The sequence below is a fragment of the Aptenodytes forsteri genome, unplaced genomic scaffold, assembly GCF_000699145.1.
Source record: "Aptenodytes forsteri isolate BGI_AS27 unplaced genomic scaffold, ASM69914v1 Scaffold119, whole genome shotgun sequence".
Taxonomy (NCBI): domain Eukaryota; kingdom Metazoa; phylum Chordata; class Aves; order Sphenisciformes; family Spheniscidae; genus Aptenodytes; species Aptenodytes forsteri.
The window spans coordinates 12,689,579-12,713,180 of record NW_008796165.1 but is presented as its reverse complement, the minus strand read 5'-3'; the positions used below and the strand labels follow the sequence as shown (position 1 = coordinate 12,713,180).

The 23,602-nt window shown below is 39.1% G+C and overlaps 2 protein-coding genes across 2 annotated transcripts in view; one reads left to right on the top strand and one right to left on the bottom strand.

Annotated features, from left to right (window-relative positions):
- Nucleotides 1-7,099, top strand: part of DOCK7 (dedicator of cytokinesis 7) — a 102,216-nt gene extending 95,117 nt beyond the window's left edge. The window contains exons 46-51 of the mRNA XM_009287425.2: nt 619-708; nt 1,441-1,677; nt 2,658-2,801; nt 3,669-3,775; nt 4,823-4,990; nt 6,594-7,099. Coding sequence (XP_009285700.2) covers nt 619-708; nt 1,441-1,677; nt 2,658-2,801; nt 3,669-3,775; nt 4,823-4,990; nt 6,594-6,636 — 789 coding nt within the window. The 3' untranslated portion in view covers nt 6,637-7,099. The remainder of the gene's footprint in view (nt 1-618; nt 709-1,440; nt 1,678-2,657; nt 2,802-3,668; nt 3,776-4,822; nt 4,991-6,593) is intronic.
- A 3,302-nt stretch (nt 7,100-10,401) lies between these two features.
- USP1 (ubiquitin specific peptidase 1) lies at nt 10,402-23,527 on the bottom strand. The gene is made up of 8 exons (XM_009287423.2): nt 23,294-23,527; nt 22,022-22,145; nt 21,556-21,663; nt 20,854-21,014; nt 19,655-20,373; nt 18,353-18,523; nt 17,023-17,224; nt 10,402-11,998 (listed from the first exon to the last, which is right to left on the bottom strand). Exons 1-8 carry the CDS (start codon nt 23,461-23,463, stop codon nt 11,266-11,268), a joined length of 2,388 nt encoding a protein of 795 aa, XP_009285698.1. The 5' UTR covers nt 23,464-23,527; the 3' UTR covers nt 10,402-11,265.
- Between the last annotated feature and the right edge of the window lie 75 nt (nt 23,528-23,602).

The window sequence follows — 23,602 nt, the reverse complement described above, 5'->3', positions numbered from 1 at the left end:
AGCGCTGTGGACAGATGAGGCCATCCCCAGTGGGAGAGGAAGAGCATTTAGCAGCATGGCTCTGGGCCGTGCCATGCTACTTGTTCGTAGGGCCAGAGGCCAGACCTGGCCCTATTTTATTTGCTAGAATAGATCTGATGTCACGTTGTTGCTCACAACAATTCAGCTGCTGTCACATTGCGCTGAAAGCAGCAGCGTTGTTTGAGGTTTAAGCGCATGAAACTGAGTTCACCCATTCACCCAGCCCAGCAAAGCTGCGCTCTGATGCAGCATCTGATTTCCAGGCAGATCCTGTATTGACCCCAGTTTTCAGTTGAGCTCACAGACACACAGCAAGCTCAAATGGCTTGTTCAGAACCACACAGCGTGTGTGCGTGCGGTTGGAAGGCTCCCGAGTTCTCCTGCCTTCCAGGGTGTTAGGCTTGTTTTTTCCTGTTGCCCCTGGAATGCGACTGATTTAATTCTCCTAGGTTCAGCAGATCACATTCAGCCCCGGCACAGCTACTGTTGAAGGCATTTGGAGCTTTACCTCCCCTGAATATGCCTTTGTCTCTCCAACCCCCATCTCTCAGGGCTGCATTTGATGGTTTCTTTCAATGCATTTGCTCTTGATTGTAGGGATTTTACGGAGAACGGTTTGGTGAAGATGTGCTTGAAGTGATTAAGGACTCAAACCCTGTGGACAAATGTAAACTAGATCCTAACAAGGTAAGAACACAAGTACAGGTTTAGAAGTAGAAATGGTCCTGAATGTATGCAAATGCAATGGAACAAATCCTGACCTGAATTTCACCAAGTAGGCAATGAAATCCACATACAGAGCATCTTGTGACTGCTTGGGATGAGAGTTGGAGAAAATCATCCCAGCAAAGGAATGCAGAATCAGCCATTTTGTTCCCTGCCCCAGGCCCTGCCATTGTAGTGATTGGTGGGAAGGGAGAAGTCGAAAGGACAGCAGAGGCCCAGGCTGCATTTGCCTTTCTCTGTAGTCTCCGCTGAGTGCGAGGAAGGGAGTTTGCCATTCTCTGGCCTCTGGCGTTTTTGCAGCTGCAGCATTTTGTCATTCTTGTGCCATGTCCTTTAAGCATAGCAGAAATAACAGGAGCATGCCGAGGAAACAAGACTGTAGCTTAGGGCAGGGCATCATCTGCAAGGAAAGGATGGAAACACTTCACATGAATAGCATGAGAGGAGAGGGGCAGTGAGCTGTTTTTTATCCAGTCCCAAAACTGCTGAGCAGCTACCAGCACCCCTAGTCCCTGTCAATGTGAGCGTGATTTTTCTGAGTAAAGGCAAAAAACAATCCTAGTTCTTCCAGAGGTGGCTTCAAGAGGAAGGAAAGCAAGCTGGGTTATTGCACTGCTAAAAAGCAGGGGTAGGAGTCAGCTCTTCTCCTCTGGCACTGTACCTCACCATGCACACCTGGGTTCCTTCCTGCAGGCCTACATTCAGATAACCTACGTGGAGCCGTACTTTGACACGTATGAGATGAAGGACAGGATAACTTACTTCGACAAAAACTACAACTTGCGGCGATTCATGTACTGTACGCCCTTCACGCTGGACGGCCGAGCTCACGGGGAGCTGCATGAGCAGTTCAAGCGCAAAACAATCCTGACGACGTCTCACGCTTTCCCTTACATTAAAACCAGGATAAATGTCATTCACAAAGAGGAGGTGAGGCCTATGCTCTCAGGGGCTTCCTGTGTTTGAAGGAAACTATTATACAAGACTAAGGGAAGTGGATGTTGCTGAAACTCATGTGTAATGTACTATTGTACATGTAGTTTAATACCATGGCCGTGTCCCTTCACGCTGTCACGTTAACACAGATGCACCCTCCTGGCTGTCACTAGTCTACCTTTCCCCTCTCTGTTAAAGATGCAGCAATTTGGCAGAGAGCGAGAGCAAACAGCACCATCGTGAGCTGCTCTGGCTGTTCAATGCAGGGACTGTGCATGAGACTCCTTCATTTTGATTTTAAGAATGCCTCATTTCTATTGAACTTTCCCCTGTTCCTATTCAACCTAAAGTAAAACCAGACCAATCTAGTAATGCAGTATGTCCTGCCACCTCTTTCACCAGTGTATCCAGATCACAGCAGCTGGTATACGCAGGGGGCCCTTGGTGAGCTTTGTAGTAATGCAGGTTGCTCCCTTCCATTCTCCTTGAACAGCGTGTCCTTTGCTCTGTGTTGCAGCTCACTTGCATGGCCTTAACGGCCCTAGGCCAGTGGGGTCCTGAGGCTTTATAGAGAGATTTATCCCATAGCTATGTCAATTTTTCAAGAGTAGGTAGAAACTGATGTGATCCCTGGGACACAATGAAAAATGCTTAGGCACTGACATAGTGCTGTAACCCTGTTGGTTGCAGTGACCACAAAGGGGCACGAGCCTGCCCACTCAGAAGCAGTCTCAGAAAGCTCTTGAGTATCCCGATGTAGAAACACATCTAAAATTCAAACTTTTTCTTGATGTTCCTAAACCAAGACTGAGAGGATGCATTTCTAAAGTGCTATTGTCCAGACTGTCACTCCTATTGGTGTCCTCCACCACTTCAGTGTGCCACCCCAAAGTGACCTTGGTGTTTCTGAAAGTCTGTGTCTGGTTGTCAATCTCAGCCATAACAAGCAACCTGTATTCTGGCTACTTGCTTAGATCATTTTGACGCCCATTGAAGTTGCCATAGAGGACATGCAGAAGAAAACACAGGAATTAGCTTTTGCAACCCACCAAGACCCTGCGGACCCAAAGATGCTGCAGATGGTGCTGCAAGGATCAGTAGGTACCACAGTAAATCAGGTGAGGATCGCTGTCTGAACTGGAGACACTGGGGTAGAGCCTATCACTCAGTGCAGTGGATGCTCTGCTTTGGGCCTTATTTCTAAATTACCTTGGTTTTTTTTCCCTGTTCAGTCTGTTGGCTGTGGTTAAGGTCACTGTTGGGTCTAGACCAGCTGCTCTCAGTGACTGCAATTTGAGTCCTGAAAATGTGGTTAGATCTGGAAAGTGGCTGAGTAGAGACAGCCCTCCTCCCTCAGTTATCTGCTCCTTCCTGGCATTCACAGTTGTTTCTGCCTGCTTCTCCTTCTCCCTTAAAAAAAAAAAAAACAGTTGTATTACTTTCCCTTTGCTTAGCCAGGCGCTGGTGGGTGGAAGTAGGATTGTGTCCTGCTGTGGTTTTTGAACAAAATGGAAAGCAAAACTAGTGAATGGAGAAAAATTGAGGAAAAATTGAGGGAATAGGAGTAAACCTCTACTAATGCACAAGCCGGAAAAAAATCAGCTGGAATTTTAAGTTCTGGGTTGAGTTTGCAGTGCTGGCAAACACTTCCCTGGTTCCATCTGCATTGTTTAAACTTTGTCTCAGTTGTGAGTTGAGCAAACTTTGTCAAGAGTCCTTATAAGAGAAAACAAATGTAGAATCTGTGCATTTTCTCACACTGTTTTCTAAAAGCAGAGTTTTATTTAAAAAAAAAAGCCTGTAAGAGATTCAGTTGTCATGATGTTTGGTGATTTATGCCAGATTTACCAGCTGCTATTCTTCAAGATGCATTCTGTAAGGAAATGTTGCATTTTACAAATGTTTCTATGTGCAAGAAGTTTCTCCAGTGATTGGATATGACAGATGGTTCCAAGAAACTTACTTTTTCTCTTCTGCTTCTAAAGGGACCATTAGAAGTTGCACAAGTTTTCTTGTCTGAAATACCCAATGATCCAAAGCTCTTCAGACATCATAACAAACTACGGCTCTGTTTCAAAGACTTCACGAAAAGGTATGGAGTATTGTCTTCAAACTGCCTGACAGATGCAGTTATTACTACCACACCACACAGGAATGTACAATAACACAGGGCGTATCGGGAGAGAGGAGTATTCATGTTGTAACTCCATCTGTCCAGTTTCCATATGCAGCTGTATTCCTCAGCTGCCCAGTTGGTTCCCTGTTTCTCCGGTGCTGCTGGTCAATGACTTAAGGGGCTGAAGTTGTTTGGCTTTGCTGTTTATCAGGAATGAATTAGTGATCACAGTTCAGTTGTGAACAAGTGTTCCTGTTTCAGAAAACACAACTAGCCACACTGGCACAAATGAACTCACAGCTTGGCAGGGTTAGGAGAAACTGCTGAATTGGCCAGGAGACTTAATTTCTTTCTGAAGTGAATGTCTCCAAACGGAGTGGAAGCATGCTGGCAGAATTCTCTCAAGAAATGTGCTGGCTGCTCTGCTTTCCTCTTGAGTAATGCAGACTGCAGTCTCATCTTCTGCAAGCACCAAGGAATTAAAAAAAAAGTGTAATTGAAATAAAAATGTTCCAAGCAAATAGATCCAGTGGCAATGTAGTTTTCCCATATGTAATAAATGGCATTGATGATACAGTTCTTTTCATACCCTTTGTTTAAATTATATCTTTGCAAGTACAAGAGTTCCTGATGAACATCTCATAGTCTGCTATTTATTAATCTTTCCTGGGAGAGCAGTAGATCTATACATCTTTAAATCCTCTTGGACTGGAATTGGCTATGTGGAGATCAGCTTTTCATCTCTCTTCAGAGAGGATAAATGTAACTGGAGAGTAAATTAAAATAAAAAAGGAGTTGTCACTCTGGAAGTGAAATGGAAATTGGAAATATGACACCCTCCTTTCCCTATGGACACCGAGTGGTTTAGCTGAGTCTTTACTACCCAAAAGACAAGATAGAGAAGGATATTATGTGTCATCCCAGAGGAACAGAATGAATTTTTTTTGTACTATTAGATTAACAAGTCTCTAGCAAGCAGGTCCATTTTTATGTGCCCAAGTTTCACAGGCTTTTGTTTTCTAGATGCGAAGATGCTCTGCGCAAGAACAAGAGCCTGATTGGTCCAGACCAAAAGGAGTATCAGCGAGAACTTGAAAGGAATTATCACCGGTTAAAGGAAGCTCTCCAACCTTTGATAAATAGAAAGATCCCACAGTTGTATAAGGCAGTGCTGCCGGTCACTTGCCACAGGTGGATATTTGATTTTATGCTTTCAGCAGAGATAAGGAGGGTGTAATACTGGGGTGTCTGATCTTCCTGGTGAACCTGTGACATCTATTTGTTTTCAATTGTGGCTCTTTTGGCTGAGTCCATCCCTTTCCCCTTCTGTCCTGACTTCAGAGCACATCCCCTTCCCAGCAGTTATGGTAGGTAGAGTTTGCAATGGTCCCTTTTGTTCCTGACAATTTTTTTTTTCATCCTGCATCCCATTCTTTTTAGATTCAAAACCACCGTCAGTGTGGCAGGACTTTGACACTTGTTTGTTCCCAGTGGAACTGGGATGAGGAGCTCCAGGGGCAGGCAGGGTGGAAAAGCAGTTGGTGTCTTCCATGCTGGAAGGCCGGTCAGCTGGAGTCTGGGCTTTTTGTTCGTGCAATAAGACTGAACATAAAAGCCCCACTGGGAATGAAGCAGGTCAGAGCCTGTAGCACTGTAATCTGCTGGCACCAGCTGTGACTGAGCAGGAGGAGTTTGGGTGCATAAAGTTTCTAACAAGACCCTGGCTCCCAGAATAGGGGCAGAAGTGTTTCCCAGCAGGTACCCTTCACGTAATCTTTGGCTTGACAACCCCTGTTGTGTCCCCTGTCAGCAAGGTAGGCTAACGCAATCCAGCAAGACTGCCCTGGCATCGTGGTCTCACACCAGTGAGTGGGGTGGGGGTTATTTTTTGGAAGGAGCATTGTTAGCACTGAGCAGGACAGTGACGGTGCTTTTAATGACAGACCCTTTGGGAGATTTGTGTGAATGTGGACTTCAGCTCATGTCCATGCTGTTGGTTTAGGAGAATACAGCGCTGGTTTTGAACCTCTCCTCATGTAAGTGTTGTTCAGAGGTAAAGAGCAATGGGGAACATTAAAAAATGTTGTGAAAAGAGAAACTTGGCAAAATTACATTATAAAAAGAGCAAGACTTAGTGCTGGATGAAGGAGGAAATGAGTGTTCCTAGCTCACACGGCAGTGCTTAACAATGTTTCTGTAGCTGAATTTGATGTATTTTTCTGTCTGCTGAGTACTGCAGAAAGGTGGCCTTTCTCATTACTCAGGTTCATGACTTCTTAAGCTCTCCCCAGATCACATACCATGTCCTAGCTGTTCTCTGCTGGGGTCAGTTTTCACTGGCTGGGGATGGGTGGAAGAAACAGTGCTTCCCTCCCCACCCAGGTAGGAACCTCACAAGCACTTTTGTCATGGTAATTATTTTCTAATCTTGTGAAATTCAGCCTGTGCAGGGAGTCTAAAACAAGTATTCCAGGCAAATTCCACTTAGAGATTTATTTGGAAGACTTAAATAAGATTTCAGTAGTGCAGGTGGTTTGTGCTTCTTCTCTATGTACGCATGAATTAAACTTCCTGTCAGCTTTCATGTTGGTAAACCTTGGGCAGTTAAATGATCCCAGATACAGACCCAAAACCAATTCATTTGAAAAGCAATGACTTAATGTCAGTGGACTTAATTTTTGTAGTAGCCAGCTGTAGAAAATACTGGAAATCAAGTACAGAATCATTCATCTGACAAGGCTTCTTATTCCATCGTGGAAAATATGAGCTCATCATTGTATTTTCTCTCCCTCAGAGACTCCTTCAGCAGGATGAGCCTTCGCAAAATGGATATCTAAACGAGTTAAAAACCAAAATAAAAAAGCACTTAAAATTAAGGTTTTGAAAAGAAAGAGCCTTGTTATCAGCGCTGGGAATCAAAGAAGTTTTATTGTGAAATAAAACTTGGACTTCATCCTGGACATCCCACACACCTCCTCCTCCATCAAAGTGTTCAGTGGCCAAAAATCATTCTGAATTGTCAAATGTAGACTTATCAATGTTTGAAAAAAATGACAGTGGTATCCAGAGTATTGGTGATAAGCTGTAAACTTACCTGTTTTTTAAGGCATTTTTATGACTCAAAGGTACACTAAACGCATTTACCTTTATTTATAGCATTACCTAATGTTAAATTTATTTACTTTTAGTTCATATATTTAATTTATATTAGGACCATACGCAGATGCATTTTTGAAGTTTTTAATGTAGTGATGATGGTTATTTTGATGGTACTATTAAATATGTGAATGTTTACACTTTCATTCCCTGTGCATTGGACTTCAGAGCTCGCCATCCTTGGGAAAAAGGTTCAGAGTAAGGTAAGTCTTACAGTAACACTTCTTAACCAAGTGGTGAATTTTTTACTATCCCTATCCTTTTTCCTTTGTAACTCTGAATACGAATTGCTGCAAAGAAAAATAAGTAGCCATCAGAAGAATCGAGGCACATCTTGTTACTACTTTACCTCCTTCAGTACCAGTGAAGGGGAGTTTCAGAATGACTGCTGTGTGTACATGGTCATTTCCACCAGCTAGAAAGTCCAAACAGCACAGTAATCTCATCATGACTTTAAATGTACAATTCAGCTTAGCAGTGTACATGCAACTAGACTGCTTTTTTGTGTCCCTTTTTCAATTTAAAAACTAATTTCATGGGGAAGAAGAACAAAAAATGGTATCACAGTTTAAGTTAAAAGTTTACATAGAAAATATTCTTTGCATTGTTATTTATGTGAAGAAAAACATCTGTTTTACCGCAGTTTTTTTGGCGGCTAACACAGCACTTGAAGGAAACATCAGAACTGGAGCCGAGTACACAACTCCTAAATCTAGTCCTTTATATTTTTCCTCTCTGTATTGAACAGGGTCCCTTGGAAGAGTTGGTATGTGATTAAACAGAAGCTCACTCTCTCTCTATAAATACCTAAATATGCACGCGTATACATATATATATAAAAAAAACCACATTTGATAAATGTGCTTTTTTTATATATATAAAAATATAAGGAAAAAAATGGGTTTTATACATGAGCTTTTAAGATAGCAAACAACTATACATCATCACTTCCAATTTGTGAGCATTTGATTTTTGAAACCTAAATAGTTTTTACCTTCACTTCTAACATACATGTTCTGGTATGTTAGAAGGTGCTGGGGATGTTTGGGGTTCACCCCCTTCTGCTTTAGCACCTGTAGCTGCAGCGAGTGCCCACCCTTCTGCATGAGCAGGGAGGCTTTAGGGTGGTGAGGGGTTTTTTTATTCTTGATACTTATTTCAAGTTATTAGTGGCTGCCTGTCAGTGTGCTCGTAGCAGGATGATTGTACTCTTCCTGCTGAGCAGGGCTGGAAAGGCACCGTGTCTTAGAGCTACCATGGGCTGTAGGTGCATGGCCTGCCCCTGCAGGATGGTACCCAGCAGGATGGCGCAGCGCAAGGCGCTGCAGGGCACGCTGGCTGTGGCCAAGGGATGTGTTGGGGAAGGGACAGCAGTACTGCCAATTTTTGCCCCTTCTCCTGTGCTTTTTTGTTCCTGCAGCTTCATAGTGGTGGTGCTTTTTTGGTAGCGTAAACGCGGTGCTCTTCTCAGTCTGCCAGTCTCTGACTGTTTCCCTTGAACACAGGTTATCCTGAACTAGTTCTGTGTTACGGGTTGTAACACAGAAAAGCCTGCATGGAGTTTCTTGCATAAAGAAAAACTACTCCTCTAACCTAAGCCTTCTCCCCCAGGGATGTTGACAAGGCTTTGGAAGCTGTATGAAGTCGGGGACTCTCATAATGGAAAATATTAAGGAAGGAGGGGGCAGCTTTGCAAGAGATTTATATGAAGAGGCATGCAAAATATTTACAAAGTGAAAAAGGGGAAACAAATCCCAATAGCCATGAAAGAATGAAACCTTAATTTACAGTAGTCCTTGTATATTGTTTCTTCAGCTAGGAAAGCATCTATTTTAATCGAAATCTTATATAAATATCCTTTGATTTTACTGGATGGCCCCATGTCAGCATAAATCTGACTGGCTTATCAGTACATATAGCTAGACAATTGTGTAGAACTCAAGTGTAGTATCATGGTAAGCTAAGATTGGGCAGCCACGTTTTGTTTTCCATTACAGCTAACTACAGGCCATGTGCAATACAGGACATTTGTTACTGTGGCAAGTGACTAGTTCAGGAAGGGTGGCAAGTGCTTTATTTAAGTAAGTGATACAGGACATTTGTTACTGTGGCAAGTGCTTTATTTGAGTAAGTGTCAAAAAAACCACCCCGTACTACCTATCCATATGCCAGAGGAGTATTTTTTCATTCAGCATATTCCAGCTGATTGTGTTTTCTGTTCAGCTGCCTACAAAGAATGTTTCTCTCAAGCTGTGTAGTATAATGGAAAACAGCTGGGTCTTCCTTCAATTACACTGTAGCCAATATTTTGTTGAATATAACAGTATTTTGTTTCCTTGGAACATTGCCTGTTCCTGCAGTTGAATGAAAAAGATAAGTCTTGGGTCAAGTATGGAAAAATAAACTTTCATTTGCAGGCTGAAATTCAGCAAACCCCACACTGCAGGCAGTAAAAAAATAGCATTCTGTAATGTGATTTGGCTACCCTTGCAAGGTAAGATTACAGTTTGTTGGGTTTTTTTTAACGTAGCTATTTCTTGGTTTAGACTATGACATTATTTATTATGGTGACAATGCTTTGGAAAAGGGAAAGAGATCTTAGTGTCTTTGTAATTCCAGATTTTTCTCCTCTGCAGAAGATAATTACTACAGACTATGTATTCAGCATGAGCTTACAAGCAACTCTAAATTTAATCCAGCCTTTCTTACACTGTTTTCTACTGACAGTACAAGCTTTCTAGACTGAAACATATTTTAGTAATACATCATCATCTAGGATATACTGCAAAAATCAGAGGTCCACCATAACATGGAAAATACACTAAAGATATTTTTCATGAGTTACCTCTGTGTTTACATAATAGAAGACTGTAAAAAAACTAAGTATTGCAGAATAAACTAGGTAGAGGTTTCTAGGGCTTTTCCTGTAAATAAATTAATTTGTATTTGAAAAAGTTTAAATATATCCAGAAAACTAGGGCACATACTCACATCTTGTGTATCTTTCCTTGTCTCTCTCTGCAGCAGCACTTCATGTCATTCCATCCATCTTATGAGAGCAGAAGTAAACACTCATCCTATTTTGTCTCATATTTTTAAGATTTTAATTGTCTGCAGTTTATAGGATTCACCTTAACATTTTAGCATCTAATAGATGATTTGGGATTTTAATCTCTAGTATTTAGCGCCAAACACTTCACTTGTTTTTACAATAATCTGTTTGCCTTTCCCCTTGCCTCTGAACCTTACCTCTAGTCATGAAATACCCTCAAATTAGGATACGCTGTACAAGAATCAGTTAAAAACCAGAGAATGTTATTTTTTAAAGCACTTTAAACCTTCCATTTCTCTAAGATAGATAGCTTCTCAACCTTTTTGTAACAGTGCCCAACCACTTTCACTTTCTGCTTTTCGCTCTGCAAACACAAAAGTCTGATCTAGTCATCTCAGATGCATATCATAAATTTTTTATTTCATATATACATTCTTAAAGCATCAAAGCCAAATTGCTTTCGTTTTCCCACATTTCAGTGAGCTCCAAGTACAAATTAACTGTTATAAGATCACCACTAAGTTCCAAATCCACCCAAACAGATATGCATATTAGAGGGATTTACTCTTAGAAGTACAAAGTTATTTCAATTACACTACACGCTCCCCCTGTTTTGAAGTATTAATCACACCTATTTACACTTTGCCCATTTAACACCTATGCAACAAGATGCAAATTAGACCATTCAAACATTTCTATTAAGTTCAGTTCCCTCCCATACACTATACAAGGTTACAAGACCCTTTTCTTGTGCTTCGAGTTGCACCGAGCAGTATAGAACTGGATAAGGAGAATAAACCACGTCGATTACCCAAAAACTAAATATGAAGTATTACTTCCCAAGTTACAAAAATACACAACTTCTCATGAAATTGGCTAGTTAATATACATTTACTCCAGAATATGAATACAAATAACTTTTATTAAAAAAAAAAGCTAATAATACAATAGGCATGTCTGAGACCTAGAGCTGTGTTAAAACCACTACTGTGTACTGTAGGCATCATTTAGGAACTATACAAATTGGTATTTCTAAAAGGTAATATCACTACTCTCCAGCATAAAAGTTATTATGTGAGTTAAGTTCTATGTCATGGTTTGTTAATTCAAGTTGAGCCACTTACACTGAACAAAAAGACCAGAAACATTATGATCCAGTAGCTTCAAAAACAAACAGCTGTTTCTTCCAGGTAGTTTTGATGCAAATCAGACCAACAGGTGTATGCAAATCCCTAATATTTACAGTCAAAATACAGTATCACTCTACAATTTTCTTATAAAACAGTAGGTAAGGAGTTGATGTAGATGACGATGTCGGAGAAAGAGAATTCAGAAAGTCCTTTTCTTCTGTAACCTTCACTTCAGAGTCATCAAAAAGCAACCACTTTCCTTCATACTCTTTCAGGCTCTGCAGTACATACAGAGCTTTGTTTTCTAGTCCACTGGAAACAACACCATTTTGCTCACTGTGTTCTGTGCTGCACTCCGCACTTCCGTTACTACTGCTAGACTCAGGGTTTCTGTTTTCAGTAACTACGTTAAGAAACTTCTCAGGGTTAGCTGGTTTGTTGTTGTACAGGTCACAGTCAGACTTGCTCTTCTGCCCCCCAAGAAGTCCGATAGCTTCCATATTCTTTTTGTTCAGAACTTTACCCGGCTGTGCGTTTCCATTGACTCTAAAAGAGACTTCACCATCGTCGTAGTCTTCAGCAACAGTTCTTGCCTCCTCCTCATTCAGTGGTTCTGGTTTAATCATTTCATACATTTGGTCAGTGATGAAATTTCCCTTATCTAACTCTAGGCTATTAAGATCTGTAATTTTGACAGAAGCTGTGTAGTGTCCACTGCTAATTGTAATGCCGCTGTGCATTACCACTGCAAATAATCCGTAGGTGTCATTGGTCGGCTTTGTGCTCCATTCTTCTAGTGACAGTTTGAGAGGTGTCAATAAGGGAGTGTTTATCTTGGATAGTCCACCATAGCAATCAAACCTTTAGAAGAAAGACAAAGTTAAGACCTTCCGCCTCTGCCGTGCTTCTAAACAATAAATACTGCTTTAAGTGGCCCATATATTGTATCTATATTCTTTTCCTTCTATTAAAAAGACATGGGTGATCTGAATGTGAGAAACTGCTCACTTTTCAACTTGCTTATCATGAGCATCTGTCCCAGGCACCCCTGTTCAGTAAAGACATTTTTACACGTATGTATAATGTTAAATCTTACAGCCTAGTAACTATGTATTTTAACTATTTAAGAGATTCCCTTTTTCTGAAGTATCAACTAAAGTTAATTTTTAAATAGTGACGATAAAAGGAGTTCACCTAATTGTTTAGTTACCATTCGTGCTTCTATGCACAAATACTTCCACTTCCCAGACATCATCCTGCTTTCCAGATTAAAAAAAAACAAACAAAAAACCCCAAAAAACCCACAACCAAAACACTTCAACATCCAACGTTGAAGTAAGCAAGGTTGTTGGTTCCCCCACCCCAAACCTTTGAAAGAGTCATTTACTAAATAAAGGAATATAAATATATTTTACTTTCAAGTAGGTTTAATGTCACTCAGAAAAACTGAGTAAGTAATTTGTCTCAGATCATCTTAGTGCACTGTAGTATACTGCCAATGGTAATGCAATGATTATCTAAGGATGAAAAAGTTATTATCACTTTCTTATTACTAGGGATTCTTCATTAACTGTCCTATGTTATTGAGGTTTTTTTAAACAATTATGTAGCCGATTTACTTTGAAAAAGCATCTAGTATTCCAGAAAAAGCATCTAGTATTCCAGAAATATTTAGCACTTTCTTTATAGTGCACAAATTTAAAATGAGAAAAGTTTAAGTCCTTTCATTGCAATAAGGATCTTCTAGAGTTTGAAAAGAAAATAAGCGTTGGGACTTTTACATTGTGTATTAGCCTCCTTGAATGATTCTGATCTTACATGATTTACATATTGCATCAGCCCAACTTAATTAACCCCTTTATTTAACGATATGTTATGATGTCCTAATAGATTTCAGTGATGACTCAGTCTTGCTCAACTGTTAGGGTGTTGTACGGAAAAATATAGGGGAATATAGACAAACCCTGTAAAACTTAGGTTCCAAAGAGCTAACTACTATTGTTCAAATTGCATTTTATCGTAAGAAAGAATAACTATCTTTAATCCAAGGGAATTGTAGATATGGCATAACAGTATAAGCATAATTGCAGTAACAGAATACTACTTTTTTTTTTTTACTGGGTTTAGTTTTGATTCTGCTGTGCTTCTAAACATTTCGCTAATGTTCACAGCCATAAACCCTTACAAACATAAATACATTTACACACACACAGATGTCCTCAGTCACTCAAGGCTAATTAACTGAAATCTCATTTTAGACCTAGGCTTACCATAAACATTTGACTACACCAAAAGAAACACAAAAAAGCACATAATCAGAAATAATAAATCTTCTGAAAATCCCTATTATTAGTAGCCAGGAATAGAGATATTCAGAAGAGCGTCAAGAAACAGAGAAACTGCTTGCTGATACTCTAGATCAGAAATCCAGTTCCACTCAAGCACACTATGACAATCATATTAACATAAAACATTAAAAAACAGGCTCTACCTTTCTTCTGAATGAGATCCAGCATCAGAAAGATTTGGAGAGGAGGAAATAAGAGAGGAAATCTTTTCCTATTAGCTTTTTGTTCTTCTTAATGATAAGAATCTGAAGACAGAAAAATTGCATGCCAAGTACTCTGCCTCCTCTGACTGATGCACAGTAGTTCATACACAACAAAACTTGATTTCTGCAACTACATCTTTTGAGGCCATAAATTAGTGGAACTTTACCCACTATACTGAATTAATACCTCAAGTTATTGTAGACCCTTAAAGACTTAAGCTATTTTACTGCAATGCTGTTAACACATAAGGATGTGAAATACTCCAAATAAAGATTGCCAGTGGCATAAGCACTGCTGTCACTAATTAGGAAATGTGACTGTAACAAAACCTAAAGTAAGCCTTTAAAAAAAAAAACCAAACAAAACACCTGCTCTTAGCTGATACCATTTCACAAGACAAAAATCTCTTTTTCTCACTGTCATGGTTTAACCTCAGTGGGCAACTGAGCAATTGTTAATTTGTTAATTGTTAATTAACACTCACCAATTGTTAAATTTATATAGTGGAAATGCTTAATTAGATGTTACCAGTTACACATTTCTTCTTAATAGCTTCCCAGTCTGAGGCACACATGGCCTAGCATTTTTTTTTTCCCTACACACACACTTGCTAAAGAGAATTACTCATCCCCAGGCAAGTAGATTTTCACCCTGGCTACTTTATTTAAAAAAACCAAACACTTTGCAAGCCAGCATCTAGAAGATGAAGCAAATCCCTACTAACTGCAAATATTTACATTACCATTCCCCTCTGCTTCATTTCTCTTCATTTATTTAAAACTCAGTCATCAGAAAACTCAGTAGAGCACAACTGAGAAACAGACAAGATTTCAAAATTTTTATGGGAGCTCAGAGAAGTTGTATGAAGATTCTTAGTTTAAAAATCTTAGTTTAAGGCCAGCAAAACAGTCTGTTATTACTTCTAGGGCAAACCATTGCCATCTCATCTATGAAGAGAGTAGTAGTTTTACAATAAATATTACAAGTTTACATAAGTCAATTGGGGGAAGCTTCATCAAAGCTCATTGTTCAAAAAACACCGTAAGAGTGACTCTGGATACTATGGAGTAAGCCAGTGCTTTGGTTTACTAGTCTTGGCTCTTCCCCACTTGATTTGCATCTGTGCTTTATTACTCCAAGTCAAGATGTTTAGAAATGACATGGTTTTGTCCAAGATAAAACGTCCAAGCCAAAAACGGGGAAACAATCTTATAAACAGTTTCAGCTTCATCACTGACTCTAGTTCTACATCTGATTTTTCCACTCTTTACTTCCTTAATCTCTGGCTGCTAGCACGTGGCAGAAAATGTATGACATGATTCAAAGGACACATGAGGAACACCACAAGAGATTGGATTCAGTCTGACCCAGATATAGGTCTGAGTATTTTGGAGGAAGGACCCGAAGATTGCCAGGACAGAGGAAGAGGTAAGTGATTCAGGAGATGCCTGGTTAACCTGCAAGTACTTCCTCATAGAAACAAAAAAGTAGCAAACGTAGGAACAAACTGAAGATAATATTCAGGTTTCCTTTCAGGTGGACATCTCGGGTTGTATTTTTTTTTTTAATAGCCTATAATCCTACCAGGATACCATCTCACATCAAGGGCTACTCAATAATAGCATTACTGTTCTCTGCCTTGTTGTGACAGTCAAATATTACGTAGAACAATGAAAAGACAATTTTGTATGTTACGATCCTACACTTGTATGAAGAGATCTTAGCAGACATTACAGAGACAGAGGAAGTTTCCTTTCTACTTTGTCAGAAACCTAGATACTCCTAAAAACAAATACTAAAAACAGGCAGAGTGAAAATTCTAGTTTTAACAAGCTTAGCAAGCTACCTGCAAAACTATCGTAATAGAATCCTTGACAATAGTTATTTTACAAATCTTACTTATATTGACCAGTTATCAGCACTTGCTTATAGAATGTCTTCTGACAAATCATCTGTCAACTTCTATTTTGTATCTGTATAGTGCCAAAGGTCCTGTACACTTCAAGTTCTAAAACATATTGGCAACACAAATATTATAAACTAAATTCCGTGGAAGACTTCATGCATTAGACTTCCTGCTGGCAAGGTGGCTCTGAAGGTCTAAAGCCAAACAACAGGGAAATGCAAACCACAGGGAACCGGGTGGATAAAAGACCAAACTAATTTGTCCCTAAATAACTTACTGTACATCACAAAGCAGCTCAGCATTAAGTCTCAGAACTACGCCTAGCCATCAGGTTATAAAACACAGGCTGCAGCAGAGAAGTGCGCTTGGCTCTCCAGAACAGATGCCAACTAGGGGGATGCAGAAACCAACACAAGTTTGTCTTCTGCTGCTGCATCTGGCAACACTGATGCAGATAGCAAAAGTTATGTTTTAGTGAATACCAGGAAAAGTTGAAAATACAGGCCAAGTCTGCAAATGTTACTAAAATTGTATAGTCACTCTCAAAAACGCAATTAACGTTGTAAGAATTTTCTAAAGGATCTGGGGGAATATTTTACAGTTTTAAGAAGTCTTTCTTGATGAAGCCTTCTGTTATTTTTTGTTACTTGAATCTCAGTGAAGAAATAGTTTACTGCAAAATGCTGTGCATAAAGTGTCATGGCATTGTTTCATTTGTGTACAGTATTGTAGGGACAAGGGGAGCAGTTGGTTGGGTTTTTTCTCCCCTCCCTTCTCAAAGGAAATCCCTAAATTCCTAAGGATGAAAAAAGGTAAAAGAACACTCTCATAAGAATAATCTCTTTCAAAAAATAAGGATTTCTACAGTATATAACATCAAACTGATTGCTCAGCAGTTGAACATCAATGACACAGATATCACTGTATTTTTAAAGGATTTGATCAATTTTTCTGTACTGTGTTAGCTCTTTAAAACATCTCCTGATTTTTTTTTTCCGAATTTTAGTACTCACGTTCAGTTAGAGACGAAAGTGTACTACTAGCTGCAACCATAAAACTCAGTTTTGTTCTCATTACTTGTTCTGCTAAAGTACTTAAACCTGCCTCTAAACTCATACAGACAAGTGATATTAAAAGTAAACAAAGTTTTAAGAAACATCAGGATATCAGGCTGTTGTAAGAATACAGATAAAGCACAGTTAAGAAGTCTTCTGAAAGTATATTTTCCTGGAGGTAATTTCTGCCACTGCTTGTAACAATAGAAAGCCTTTATGAAATTAGGGGCTGTCTCCCACTGACTTAAGTTAATTTCAATCTAGAAATCTGCTTTTGCTTTTGGAAAAGTTACAAAACATTTTCATCTCTTCTGATAAGATTTTCCTTCCAACAGCACACTGTTTCATAATATAGTCAATCTGCATACTCACTCTAAGCCACTAGCAGCAAAGCACTTCAAATGAATTGTTACAACTTCAGGCATTTTATCAAATAAAAGGCTGCGTTCTGCTTCTGTGTAATGATGGCAGTTTTCGCAGAAATATTTATCCTCTCCCACAATCCTTTCCACTGACGCAAACTGTGAAATTGCCCATTTAAGAGTCTTCATTTCTGTTTTTGGCTCTGGAGAAACTACAAAAGAGAATCATTACTTCACAGATACGCTATTATTCACATTTCCAATGCATCCCACCAGAATAACAACAAACCAAAATATGTCAAGTTAAGACATGTTCAAAACCTACTATCAACACTGTAAAGAACACTCAATATGTATGAGATAGAAAATGTATTCAAATCTTAGAATCATTTCACGAAGTGATGAAAATATCACTTAATGGATGTTAAAATCTACGGTTTTCCCAAAGCCTGTCTTCAGATCGCACGTACTAATTCTGTTGCCATGTCTAGAAATTGGGTGCATGTACTTGAGACCAGAATTTCGCTCATGAAGGCAAACTTCCAAAATAACCAGAGAGTCCCCTTTCACTTTTTACATTTTGCCTCCCCTGACAGCTTCACGCTGCTGACGACAAGATCGCCTACGTTGTCAGTAGCATTTTACATACAAACACCACCACGCACACACTTAACTCTGAAGTCCTTCAGCAAAATGGGGAGGTCAAAAATAGTAAAAGCTGCTCCAAATTAAGTCCATGAGAACTAAAATTAGTTTCTTTAAAATTCTGAATTTCAAAATGTATTGTTGCCATGCTTACTTTTGAAAATAGCTAAAAACTCAGTATAGATCACTAAAATTTTTGAAAGATACCAGAGGACTAACATTTACCAATATAAAACAAATGCTATTAAGGTAACGACAGTCTAAAATACTGATTTTTTTTTTTTTTAACAATAAATTAACAAAAAGCTGGTTTCTCATTTATTTTACTTTTGAGGGGAAATGCAGATATTTCTTATAAAATGAAGAAAAAGCAGAATTTCTTATCTGGGAAGAAAGGGAAGACCCAAATCAAAGAAAATACCTATTTATAAGCAGGAAAACATGTACATAAGTGAAGGATTATAAGCAGTCTGTGTTATGACCTGAAACAATTTAGTACTGTCCGGATATGTCTACATTATCAGTGTTGTGTTTCCAAAGTCTAAAGTTAATCAGGACAAAAGATAACAGAACAGCCTCTAATTTTAACCAGCACAAACAGGAGCAGTGTTCCTCGATAACTATGGCACTATCCTTCCTCAATGGCTGGCTGAAGCAGAAACATACATCCACAAACCTTCTCAGTAATTACTTACTTTCAGAACTCTCTTCAGTTTTAGAAAGTTCATCTTCTTGCACTGGAACACTGATGTCCTGAAAATCTTCTCTTCTTTCAGTAAAGCACTCGCACTCCAAGCATCTTGTTCTCAGTACTAACTGGCCCTGGAACAGTTTCTCCACTAGTTCAAAAACAGCCAGCTCTGTACCTAGAGAAAGTATATGCCAGATCGCTTATCAAGGTGCATTTTATTCAAAAGACACTTCAGAACCTGGCTATTCTTTTTCTAAAATCACTGTGTTACAGACATGGCCTTTTAGGGATTCCAGATAGGAATTAAAAAAAAAAAAAAAAAAGCAGCAGCTGCTTCTCACATGCAATTTTCACAGTATCATCTACTTGTTACTGAATAGGAAGCCCCTTTCTCTTGGCCCTCAAACTTCAATTTCTGTTTTAAGATTAGGTTCTTGTTTTATACTTGAAGTGTGATGGTGTCACATTCTGGAAAATTTGTGTTTGTCATCAATGCACTGCCTTCTTACTATGGACCTTCAGCCTTCTCAGGGAACATCGCACTTGTGTTTTTGCCTGGTCTCTATTTATTCTCAGTCCTCTCCTCCAATACTTTTTCAACTTGTTGGCCAATTTTAGTCAAATCTGCTGAAGAAATGGAGATCTTGAAAGATTCTGCATTCCTTCAAATTTTTATTAAAATTGGTGGTTGGATCAGAAAGAAAGTTCCAAATTACTAACTACTGAGTTCATATCAAGGCCCTTCCCTCAGAGGTATCTTGTCTCATTGACACAAACAAAATCCATACCTGCCAGCCAATTAGCATATATAATACATCCGGTGTCTTTCCTAGTTCTTGGGAAGGTTGAAAATATGGAAGGACTGAAGAATAAGGAGGGAAGGAGAGGATATTATTTGTAAAGACTTGGGACACAAAGCCATAGCCAATGGGGTTTGATTCTGTTTGCTCCTGACAGTAATCTTCCTTTACATCTTGAATCCACTTGCTATTTCTATAGATGACAAAAATTAGTGATAATATAAACCTGGTAATATTCTTTTTTTTTTTATATTGTACAATGATTACATAATGTTAGAGAAATACCTCTTAAGATCTAAGCAAAACAGGTCAAGTTATTAAAAAAATAAATAAATCAAGAAACCTATATAAAAATAAATTCTCTTTCATAAAAATCTTTTTCGATTCCTGAAAACGTAATTTTGTATTTAGAGAGCTCTGCTGGCTACACAGTCTGAAGGCTGACTTCCCACACATAGTAATTTCTTAATCATACTAATTATAAGCCCATACACTTGTTCACCAACCTTCCTTTTTTGGTTCTTTTTCAGTTCCTTTTTCATTATGGCTTTCCACAGGAGACGCTGGTTCACGATACTCTTCTTTAATATTGTTGCCATTTTCGCACTTTATAGATGACTCTTCAAGCTCACAGTCATCATATTCTTTCCCTGGGTCTTTAGATCCCAAGTTTGTAGTTAACTTTCCTAGACTATAAAATTTAGACAGAATACTAGGCTGTTTGCATGAAGATTTTAACCAGTTTAATCTAAGCCGTGACTTCTTCTGTGTTGGCTTTGCACTCTCATTTTCACTGGAACACTTGGCAATGGCATCAGTTTGATTTTCTAGCTTTTCTCCTGTTGCTTTCCTCTTTGACCTGGTTTGTCTTTGATTTTCTTCTGCTGCAATTTGCTCTTTCGATACTTTGGATTTTTTCTTTGCGTTGCCACCCTCAGCATCGCTTTTTCTTTTCCCATTTCCTTTGAGTAGCTTGTCTTCAGCTACCTCTCCAACGTGGCTACTTGGTACGTTATCCTCCTCCTCAGCAGGGTTGCCAGTTCCATTGCTCTCAGTATTTTGATTAAGTTTTTCCTCCAGTTTAGCTGTAGGCTCTTCCACGGGCAGTTTGTTCAATTCTTCCTTCTTCAGTAGCTGACATGTTTCTTGAATGTTACCCAGGATACACTGCAGAACTTCCTGGGCATCATGCTGCAAGTAGCCTTCATACATAGGGTTGAGCTCTCTATTAAAAGCAAATGAGCAAGGCAATGAAGACTAGTTATTCTTTACTGACTAGCTAACATGATTTGAGATGTCAATTAGGGAGTTTAGATATAAAAGCAGGGAAGGATCCTCTCCGGGCCTAGAGAGAAGCCCCCTCTGTCACAGATAGCCATGGGAAGGCAGCTACAGCCTTATGCATTTAAATACACGTTCATTTGCAACCCAGTAGTGGTCCTTCTCGGGTCAATGGGAATACTTACATACTTAAGGCTAAGTACTGTTTTAAATCTGCTGCTGGATTTAAATTATATTCTTACAAAATGAAAATTTACTTTCAAATTTATGATATCATAGGGGTAACAATAAGCACAAAAAACTTCCTGTAATGATGCCCCAAATTTAAGACTATCTACCTCCCACAAGTCTTTAATGCTGTACTGTACAATGACATCAAAACTTCAGGTGAAAATTCGGACAATATGTTTAAGACAATTTGTACCTAAGGGTATTTAGCAGCCTTCGTGGCTGAGTAGCAAGTTCATCTGTGTATTTTTCTGGATTTAAGAGAAAGCTGGCTTGAAGCTGCTCAACTGAAAGAATCAATGAGTGCAAACTGCAGATCAGTTCATAACTTGCCAGTGGATCTTCTTTACAATTTCCCTGCAATAACAATACAAAAAGAATAAAAATACTTGCAGTTTTGTCTGTAACAACAAGTTAAACTTTTTCTCTCCTGCCCTTGCTTAGTTTTCTAACAGACATTTGACAGATTTTTTTTGTCTGCTATGGGAAACAGGTGGGTTTCAGACAATATATTGCTCTTTTGCCAGTAGAAAACAAATATAAAACCAGACTATCCATTATTTTAAAAACCCAAACTATCTTTGCCCAAACTCCAGTTTCCATCCACTCAAAGTACTGTATCATAATTATCTTAACGTCAGAAACATGGTGAGATATCTTCTCGAATTTCTTCTGTTAAACTTAAGACTGGTGCTCGCAAGTTTACAGACACTCTGAACACTCAAGTTTGAACACAAGTTCAAAACAACTCAAATGTATCTTTACCTGAAATAGCACTGTAGAAAACAATACTGCAAAACCTCTTATGAACAGAAGAAATCACAGTTAAATTCTCATTATACTCCTGGCATGCAGCCTCACTTGCAAAATTACAAGAACGTGTAGTGAGATACGTTACCTTTTCTGCTTTTTGCTCTCCTTCATCCTTCAAAGATTCTTTCTTCTTTGAAATTATATTATATAAATGTTTTACTCCAGTTTTAAAACCAGGACAAAAATATAATACCTGAAATCAACAGTTTAAAATGAGAGATTAATTGGTAAAGGAAGAAGTAACTCAACGTACATATCCACGTTTACGATCAAACTAGCTTTGCATCTCCCAAGGTTGCTGCACAGCACGCAAAGATGCAGGATTATTCATAGCAGAGAGGCGCCCAGAGTATGTGAACTGAAAAATTACCCGATCAAGGCAACCTACAGTGCACACATTTCCTGCAGTATCATCTTTTTTCCCCACTGTAATTAGATTCCCTTCATACTACATCCAGACACCTTCTGTGTAGTATCAAACTGCGAATCTCATCCACTTGTGCTTAACCAAAACAAAATCATCTTTCTGAGGCCCCTGAACATGATCTTACCTGAAGTACGCTGTTAAGGTAACAAGTGTTACCCAGGTTGTTCAAGCCCACAAAAGGCAACATGTTGTCTTTTTTCTCACAGCTAACAAGCGAGGGAGGCTGTGCTGCAGGAACAACTTGATCACTATTGAATAGAGAAAACAGTGCGTAAGAGAAAATTTTTGAAAATTACTCCTTCTGGTATGCATACACATCTCTCGTGGCCATCCATCTCAGAGCTTGCTTACAGAATTAACGACTAATATATACAGATCAAAATCACGTCAAAGTGTTTCTGAGAGTGTCCGTATGGCTACTCTGGGCACTCAAACACAGACTGCTCAACTGTAACACTTCTTTTCAGCAACCTACACAAAACCAGACAGGTTTACAAGAAGCAGGCAAATATGCCGTTAGTTCCAATACGTATTTTTCAAAAAATATCAGGAGACCGATTTAAGGAATCAAAAAAGTTTTCTTTAAAATACTTCTGTATGGTCTTTGCTCATTCCTAAGGCAGTGCTAAGGAAAACGTGTCCAGCACATATTTTCTATTACTATCCCCTGCTCCAAATTCACATCACTTCATTTCTGGATGCAAACCAAAAGGATAAGAACAGAAAAAAAGAAAAAAAAAAAAGAACTAATGAACCTGGCACATTATATGCAGTGATAATGCACCGTACTGACACAACAGAACCAAATTTTAAAGTCTCCAACACATCTGTAATTGACCATGATTAAGCAATTTTTCCCATTTAAATTTCCTCACTAGCTGCAATGAAACGAGCCGACAGATTTGCTCAGGGCTTGAAACACCCTAATGAACGACAAGTAAGCAGCGCAATCGATTCTTTTACTTGCAGCAGAAATAACCTTTAAAAACCAGTATTTTTTTATTAAAACTCATTTTGCAAAACCCTACAGTTTAATATACGTTAATGAATTCAGCATCAGAATAACTACCTTATATTAACTTCAAATAAGCTAACTTCTTCAAGTTATTAAACAGTTTATGCCAGCCAGCTAAAGATCCATAGTATGGCAAATTTGTTTTCTTAAAAGTAAATAGTTCTAGAAATTCATTACAGCGAATAGTTCAGTTTGATTAACTTGGCTTAAGGCTTTATTTAGTACACGTTGAAGCGCATACTTATGCAAGAATATACAACTTAAATGAGTGGATGGAGCAGCGTTGCTTATCCATTACATCAGACATAAGTCTTGTTCAGCGACTGGACTACTTTCACAATATAACCAGAAACGCTTATTCAGAGCGAAACTCTTACATACATCTCAGAGCCTCTGAATTCTGAACTCTTTTGTTCATTTTCCTGGGACTCTGTAAAATCCAGTGCTCTTTTCGCTTCCTTTTTTTGGAAGAGCTTCAGCGAAAGCCTGTTCTTCTTCGAGGGGCTCCCTCTCGCAGGCCCGGTGCTGTCACTCGGCAAGACCCCGGGCATCTTTCCTGGCGGACAGGTGAGCGGGGGAGGCGGCCAGCCCGGCCGGGAAGCTGCGCTCGGCGCTCACACCTGGGGCGCACACAGACACACACAGACACGCGTCGCCATTTACTTTCAGAGCGGGAAGCACGACGGGCGC